Genomic DNA, 8,368 nt, shown 5'->3' on the forward strand with positions numbered 1-8,368 from the left:
TATTGTCATGCTTGATGGTTTATATTCATTTCAACCTTTATGTGGATAGACTGTGTAATCTTTTTCTTAAACTCCAGCTCTCTTTATCTATCTTTGGCCATGTTTTTCAAATTTCCCAGTGTTCTTTTCTTTTTGACCCATTCATAAAGACATTTACACGGTTTTGCATCAGCAAATAATTTGGCACTTCCTGCAGTAACCCAACTGAGATCCAGATTCTATAGGATTGTGGTGAAAATCCAATTCATATAGTTTTATAATCACTGTTCATTACCGCTCAAATTTTATGTCTGTGCATCCGCTCGGTATTGTTAATGTGGATTCCATCACATGATCTCGTCTTTGAGGACCCACCCACCCTGGAGCGCAGTGTGACAGGGACTCCAGTATTGCTAAATCTGGAGGGAGTCAACAGTGAACAGTCATTGTTGACTAACAACAATGCTTTCCTGGCTTTTGGTTCTTCAGTTGCATATATACCATGTATAGCTCTAACGCACCTGTCCATGTGAAACTGTTGACAAAACAAGCTATTTTTTTCACTAGATTGTCTGATCTTTAAGATGTGGTTATGTTCTTTCTTTCTTTCTTTCTTTCTTTCTTTCTTTCTTTCTTTCTTTCTTTCTTTCTTTCTTTCTTTCTTTCTTTTCTTTTCTTTTTTACCTTTACCTGTACCTGTCTTTGTTCTGAAGCCCCCTCCCTTGTACATCTTTCTGAATCTGAGTTAATGAAGTTATTAAAGAAACTGGAATGTTCTGCTATTGCTACTTTGGCCATCATTAGTAATAACAGCTGTTAACTGTTAACCCTAACCTAATGTCTAGAAGAGACATTGAAAGATCTGCATCAAACTTCATTAATCCTTCACCCACAAGAGCTGCATGGTGCAAACTAAGGCCAGACTTAAAGCAGAAGTAAGCGGAATGTTTGTGTTAATATAAGTCTTAAATAGTTGTATCTTCCGACAGCAATCACTTCTATAGAGTGTTTGGTCTGAAACACGGGTCTGTCAGTCACTCTGCTCTGCTCTGAGCCCAGGAGAAAACTTTCCTTGTATCCTACAACCTTTATCCAATGAGGAGAGAGAACAGCATAAAGGGGCAGTCCTCTCTGTGTGTGCAGCCAAGGGATGCGCGTGAATGTGGTGACGTAGGGACGAGGGCGGGGACTGCTAACTTCATCGGCTGACAGGAAGTTAGCCAAAACCACCGGATCGCTTACTTCTGCTTTAACCATCTAGCCCTGGTCTGTTACATCAGTCTTTTGATGGCAACCCACTGTAGAATCCAGGCTGCACTAAAAAAGTACTGCTGAGTTGGCGTATTACGATACTTGTATTACCTCTGTTCCCTACAACTGCCGAAGCTCTTGCAAACAGGCATCACCACAACCACCCACTCCGACAAGAAACCCTATGTGGCAGCAAAATAAATTATGAATGAACCCTTTAAGCTTATTAATGAGCTGACCTTCTTGCAAGTTAGATAGCAAGCAGCTAATTAACTTGCAAGTACACAAATTAGCATGGGACCGCCAATATAGTGTGTGCACACAGTATTCCAGGTGGTTAGCTAGAAGGTCTAAATTAGCTGAATGAAACCAAATTCTATCAAACATAGCTCCTATTAAATGGACTTCATCAAATGGATGTATAAATCCTGGATATATTTTGATGTAACCTCCAGTGGTGGTGAATTTGGAGCCATTCTGGAAAAGGAGATAAGCTTCTTGATACCGCTCCACTCTCAGAAGTCAGAAATGGACGTGAATGTTTTTTTTTACTGCTTGACTGCTTTCAATTATGGTTTAAATAATGTGATATGAATGCAACATTACCAGCTTCCACAAGCTAATGTCGCGAGAAACTTGCGAGTTAGCTTGTACGCTAACTAGCACAAGGCTTTCAGCTATGCATTGTGAGACTTCATGATGTCTGTGACAGGTGTCCACTGGGATTGGGTGAATGACAGCATATAAGACTTTGATAAAAGTCTACATGAGACTAGCCTATATGGGATAAACTTGCTCTGAAATAAAAGCACCCTGCCAAGACATGTTCATAGTTTTGCAAGGTAAAGTCTGTCTGTTTGTCCTTCTCTTGGAAAGATCCCTGATATATCACAGTATTCACTGAGTGCTGTGCTGCTAAATGTTCCAAACTGGGTCTATTGTTGGTAGTTTTGCAAGTATTGTCATGTCACTGATGGATCCATTAGATCAACAGTGTACACCGTTACTAACTTGTCTTTCTGATTTGGTCATTTTTGTAGTAAACACTTTTCACCACACACACCTTTAATGAATCTGGGCCTGAGTGATAGATTGGAAGTTTCAATCAATCTGTAGGTTTTTCCCAATCAGACGGTGGTAACCGATAACAGGGGGCTGGGACAGAGCTGACTGTCACTCTCCACGCGTGTCCCATGAGTCAGCAGCTCCTCCACCGTTGTCCAATCATCAAGGAGTTTGCTGTTCCTTAGTCGGTTCTGCTTCATGTGGCTCAGCTCCAACACCGTCTGAGACGACAGTGACCCCTGAAGTCCCCCGGCCTGCTCCTCCCCTCCTCTCCTCTCTCGATGTTGCCGTGACAGCGCCAAGTGACGTCTCCTTTCCGTCCGGCTCCAGTATCGCCCCGCCAATCTGCCATCCTCTCCTTCTTCCTCTCCGTCTCTATCCCCATCTCCTCGCATCTCCTCATCTGTTGTAACCTCACTGCGCTCCCTGGCCAACCGGTGAGCTCGGGCTCTGAGCAGCTGATTCCTGACAGACTTCTGATTGGACAGTCTGGAGCGGGGAGAAGGTGGAGAGCGAGGGCTTCTTTGCGGGGCACCTAGCGTACTGTAAAAAGGGCTAGAGGACCCTTTAATGTTGCCGGGGCGATTCCCAAGAGTCTGGAAACCACGAAAGTCTGATGCTCCACTGGAGCCTGATCCAGGGCTCTTAGAGAGGGAGTCCTCCTCCCTGCTGCGGTTGGTACCTTGGCTGTTTCTCAATGTGTTCTGATGATTGGTCAGACTGGTTCTGTCTATGCTGAGGTGACTGGTGGGTTGACAGTTACTGGGGTAACTGGCCCTGCTCCTTGGCCCCAGCGTGCTGCTGGTTGGACCTTGCTGGCTGGTCTGGAGTTTGTTTGGAGCGTTTGGATCTGCCATGTTGGGGTGACTCGCCCTGCGGCGGCGCTGTCCTTCACTTAAGTCTGTTATTGTCCGACTTCGTCCCGGCGCTTCTATTGTCCCGGCTCCTCCCTGCTGCTGTTCCAACCACAGTGCCCTTCGCTGGCAAGGCTCAGTACGACAACCTGTGAATAGGAAGAAGAAATCATGTGCAGACTATTACATGTAGGGAAGCGCCGGGTCGATCGATACACTTTTCAAAGATGACGTTATGAACACAAACATTTTTATCATGTGATCAACAACTCACATGTGTATATTTTTACAAGTGTAATTTAACACATATGTTGGATGATATTTTATGTGTTCAATAACTTTTTATCTTGTGTTGTGGAATGGTATGAAATTAAATATGAATTGATCTTGATATTGAGGACCAACATCATGCTCAGAGAATACTTTGCTGCCTTGACCATCCCTAAAATATTCCCTCAAAGGTCCCTAAAATTAACCAGTTCAGTATTCAAGACCTGTTTCTGTTTCAGATAATCTGATGGATTGTGGACTCTGGTTTTCATGTATTCAGAACCTATAGACTGATGCATCAGAGGGATAGTTTAAGGATATTATTGGAGAAGCTTTATTTACCCATGGAGGGCGAAGGTGGTGAGTGATGGCGAGGTAAGGTGGGACTCCTCTCAGCTCTGTGGAAGTGAACAGTTGTGGTGGTGCTGTTCCCCACAGTGCAGCGGGATGCCTGCGGTACTCCTGGGTGATTCATTGACGTGGTCTCGGGGATGGACTCCAAATCCCAGCGTCCCCTCTGCTCTCGAGGGGAGTGGCCTGAGCGCAGATGATGCGTTTGCCGATGGGCATGACTTCCGTGAATCTTATGCAACCTTCTATGATCCCCGGTGCTGACGCTGTGGAAGCCTGAATCGCTGGGTTCGGAGGAGATCAGGGATTCGGAGGAAGAGGAGGAACCTTGGGAGGAAGGGGTGTGGCCTGGCAGCGACGACATGGCATCCGTCTCTGCCTCGGAGTATGGTACCCGGTGGTGTGGGCTATCAGGGCCACAGCCTAAGCCACTATCGAGCTCACTGAGGGGAAGGTACCCTAGAGGACGATCAGGCCTCCAGGGATTATGGTAGTTGGACTTAAGAGACAGAAAAAGAACATTTTTGTTAAAGGTACATTGTGTAAATTCTCCTGTTATAGATTCACGAAAATCGATTATTTGGTTCAAAAGTCTGTTTTTCATTAACCAGTAATCCCCCCCATCAACAAAGTGAAGTGTTCCTTTCAGCTCTGAATGAGCCGTTCATATCATTCATATCTCCATGGAGCGGGTAAGCTCGGTGCTGCTGCCATGTGGTGTCTCCATGTTTTTACGTTCAGTGGCAGCGTGACGGTAACCACGGAAACTCAGCGGAGACACCGGAGCTGTCGGCTCAGGTGGAGGTGGCGTCTGTGAAAAGTCACCGCGGTAACGCAGTGAGGAGGAATGGAGCGTTACACTGATGCTGCATTCACCTGCAGTCGGGCAGACGGCCGTCGCTAACAAACCGCAATGCTAGATGGGAGTAATTCTTACACAGTGTACCTTTAAAAAGTACACTTAAATCAGCCATGTAAAATGTACCAGGATTAAATCTTTTGAGATTAGTGAGTGTGAATAAAACAATTGCTGGTTACTGAAAAGTTGTTATAGCCACCTGTCCAGGATAATTCTTGGGATCCATCTCATCAGTGTTGTAGCACCCAATCAGACAACTCTCTGAGTTAGGCTGGTAGGTCAACATTTCTGGACCCTGAGACAGAAACAAGAGTGGGAATTACTTTTGGAGCGTATATTAATAACTAGAGAATGCATTTCCTGAAGGAAATACAGGTGAATGCTGAAAGCTGGAAGCTGAATGAGCTGAATAAATTGTTGAAACAATGCTGAATTAAGTGAAGAAACTGCTGAAGCAATCTTGAAGAGATGAAACGATATGAAGAGTATGAAATGGTTGGAAATTACTTGAATTGTTGAAGATTAGTATGAAGAAATTCTGAAGTCTACTCAAATATATTTAAAACTGACAGCTTCAAAACATTCTTGAACCATTACTAATATAGATGAAACAATATCTGAAGAGTAAAGGTAGAAGATGAAAGACGGAGGATGTATGAAATAAAAATAAACATATGTTGAAAATAGAATAGAATTTTGAGCGCAATGAATCACCTGGTAGTCCAGTCTGTCCAGGTGATCTAAACTGTAAGAGACGCTGGGCAGGTAGTTGTTACCCGGGTGCTGGTCATTTGATGGCCTGGGCAGGTAGCCATTGGGAGGAAAGACATCAGGCGACATCATCATGCGACCATTGGCAGAGTATAGGTCAGGTGACACTGTCATGTGACCATAATAGGGCCTGTGGAGGAAGCAAACGGGATATGTCATGTTTTATAAGAAAATGGCGTTAAGGAGAATTTGTAAGTGCATGAGAATGTTAGCCTTCAGGTCACGTAGGTCTGAGATGTGAGTGAATGGGGAATGATTTGATTTGTAATATGTATGTCTCTTTATGAATATTTATAATCTTCATCATGTGCATAATAATACCATGTTATGCACTGACAGCAGTCTCAGCAGAACAAACTTCCACTCATTAATATTTATGAGAGCACCAATGCAACATCATGCTGACTTTGCAAACTAAACCTACCCCCAAACCCCACAGCAAAACATATTGTCCCTCCCACAGTAGACCATTCCCAAACCTTTACTGCAGCTTATTCTCCCATCACCTCTACCCTGTTCCCAAATGTTAGCGTTTTTTCAAAATACTTCTTTCAAATCAGTATCCTATTACTGAAATCATACCCCCTACCAACCCCCCCTAACAATTTACACCACATACTACAAGACTTTATGAGACGGTCCTCCCATAGAAATCAACATGTTCCAGGGATGGCCGCCTCTACTGGCCATACTATTGGTGGGAGCAAAAGATGAGGAGAGGTGATGCTGTTGCCCATCAGTATATCCCCAGTTTCCCCTCTTCCAGTAATTTTAGGCCAAAAAAGGGGTCAACGTTGAACAAATTGCAACAGAAGCAAACGTAACTGATTTTGTATCCTCAACATGTCCTGAGTGAGGGAAAAAAAGCCCCGAAGAATCCCATTAGGGGAAAGTTTCAAAAAAGGCCCAAATATAGCCCATGATACGCCTATTATTTTTCTCACGTGAATAGGGTAAAATTTTTAACCTTTAGATATCTCCATGAAAATTACTGAGTTGATTACTTACATTAAGACAAACAAAAAATCTTTTACAAGTTTTTTGAAATTCTTTGTTAACATGAGCAAATTTACATAAAGTTGCATAAATTCCACCGTTTTGACGGCACATGTATACATAAAGGTGCTGTGGTGGTACAGTACCAACATGAGAATTGGAATGAGTTGACTCCATCGGTTAACCGACAAGAAACCACTTTAAATTTCAAGATGACTGCAATTTTTCAAGAATCCGTCGCTGCGGGAAGCACTCGTTTTGCATGGTAACCTAAGCGCCCTAGCTCATTAAAGCTACAGTTGGTAAGCTGACGAAAGTGAAAGTAAACTCTGTGACTTGGTCCGAAATTTCAAGACAATACATAGGTCCCTTTTATGAACCTCTGGAGTAAACTCATTCCAATTTTCATGCCGGTACCACCACAGCACCTTTATATGTGCCGTCAAAACGGTGGAATTTATGGAAATCTATGCAAATTTGTTCATGTTAAAGAATTTCAAAAAACTTGTAATACATGTTTTGTTTGTCTTAATGTAAGTAATCAACTCAGTAATTTTCATTGAGATATCTAAAGGTTAAAAATTTTACCCTATTCGCGTGATAAAAATAATTAATAGGCGTATGAATGGGCTATATTTGGGTCTTTTTCGAAACTTTCCCCTAATGGGATTCTTCAGGGCTTTTTTTCCCTCACTCAAGTCATGTTGAGGATACAAAATCAGTTGAGTTTGCTTCTGTTGCAATTTGTTCAACCTTTTTTCATAAAATGACTGGACTATCTGTGACCCAGGACAATCCCAGTCCCATCAGTCAGTCTTTGTGCCCCAGAAATCCCTAATCTTTACCAATAACTCCTTGCCCCCCACTCCCCCACCCCCAACAGTACCTACCCTGCACCATAGCTGTCTCCCTGGCCTTCCTCACCCTCCATCAGTCCCATGGCTCTCAGGGCCTCCCAGTGTCTCTCCGTCGGAGCACTGCACTCAATAGCGCAGTGGGATCGCCGCCTCCTATGACCGCGTCCCCTTCTACCTTCTGTCTGCATAGTGATTGGCTGGCCATACTCATCCACATAGTGCAGCTCCTCCCGGTGACGGTGACGAGAAGGTTCGTGAGTCTTGGCCTGGTGAGACATGTCAGAGATTGGACTGTGGTCACACCGCACAAGTAATAGCAGCAGTAAATGTAACTTTTAAAGAAGAGTGTGTAGCAGGTGGGTTTGAACATATGAGAGACTGCATTATTTTGTTTCTACTGCATACTATTTGTGTTACTGATGAAGAAGCAGCATAATTGCACTGTGCCAGAGTGGGAGTTCAGCCTCCAATACAAGGTCAGTCTTTTGATCTAACTTTTTGGCATGCCTGACTACAATTGAGTTGCATAACGTGGCATATGATTCACACTGTCTTTTTTATATAAACAGATAAGAGACTGAGCCATTTAGTGCAAGTTAGAGAGCAGGGAAGAAGAATCTGTAGGTTTGTGTTTCAGCCATACAGCAGCTGAGTTCAGTCATTTCTTCTCATCTCTTTCAGACTGATGTGTTAAAGGGATAGTTCAACATTTTGGCAAATTGGCCAATTGCCGTAATCCCTATAGTCATAGCAGTAGGTTCGTTACCTTTAATTATCGGTGCAAGCTATATTTAGAATGGCGAGCCGAGCGGCGAGCTGCTCAGAGCTACGCTACGGAGGCTAATGGGATTTCTTGGTTTCCCTCATCAAACTCATCAAATACACAATCCAACAACTCCAAAACGCTCTGGTGGACAAGTTGTGACCTGCACATTCACCACGCTATGAGATAATAACACAACGTTACCAGACAGAGTTGTTTTAGAGGGAAATTCATGCAAAACAGCTGATGCGCGTTGCCTTCAGGGGCAGTTTTACGGCAAGCATTTTCTGCATTTGCCTCGAAAACAAAACTCTTCTCAGTTTTCCAGCTAGCCTCTCACTCCACCCTTTTC

General features: G+C 43.7%; 1 protein-coding gene across 1 annotated transcript; it reads right to left on the reverse strand.

Moving 5' to 3' along the window:
- Positions 1 to 2,228: 2,228 nt before the first annotated feature.
- On the reverse strand, positions 2,229 to 7,542 carry LOC146984017 (uncharacterized). Its single transcript, XM_085780827.1, has 5 exons — positions 7,287 to 7,542; positions 5,344 to 5,530; positions 4,829 to 4,924; positions 3,762 to 4,269; positions 2,229 to 3,298 (listed from the first exon to the last, which is right to left on the reverse strand). Exons 1-5 carry the CDS (start codon positions 7,529 to 7,531, stop codon positions 2,358 to 2,360), a joined length of 1,977 nt encoding a protein of 658 aa, XP_085636953.1. The 5' UTR covers positions 7,532 to 7,542; the 3' UTR covers positions 2,229 to 2,357.
- Positions 7,543 to 8,368: the final 826 nt, after the last annotated feature.

This window comes from Trachurus japonicus, chromosome 7, assembly GCF_045865225.1.
Source record: "Trachurus japonicus isolate A0001 chromosome 7, Traja_1.0".
NCBI classification, from domain to species: Eukaryota; Metazoa; Chordata; class Actinopteri; order Carangiformes; family Carangidae; genus Trachurus; species Trachurus japonicus.

What these genes read in the sequence shown, in the direction of transcription:
- LOC146984017 (XM_085780827.1), bottom strand. Translation starts at nt 7,531, where the DNA reads ATGTCTCACCAGGCCAAGACTCACGAACCTTCTCGTCACCGTCACCGG. An exon ending in GGAGACAGCTATGGTGCAGG is followed by an intron (nt 5,531 to 7,286) that starts GTAGGTACTGTT and finishes CTTCCTCCACAG; the next exon opens with GCCCTATTATGGTCACATGA. An exon ending in TGGACAGACTGGACTACCAG is followed by an intron (nt 4,925 to 5,343) that starts GTGATTCATTGC and finishes TTTCTGTCTCAG; the next exon opens with GGTCCAGAAATGTTGACCTA.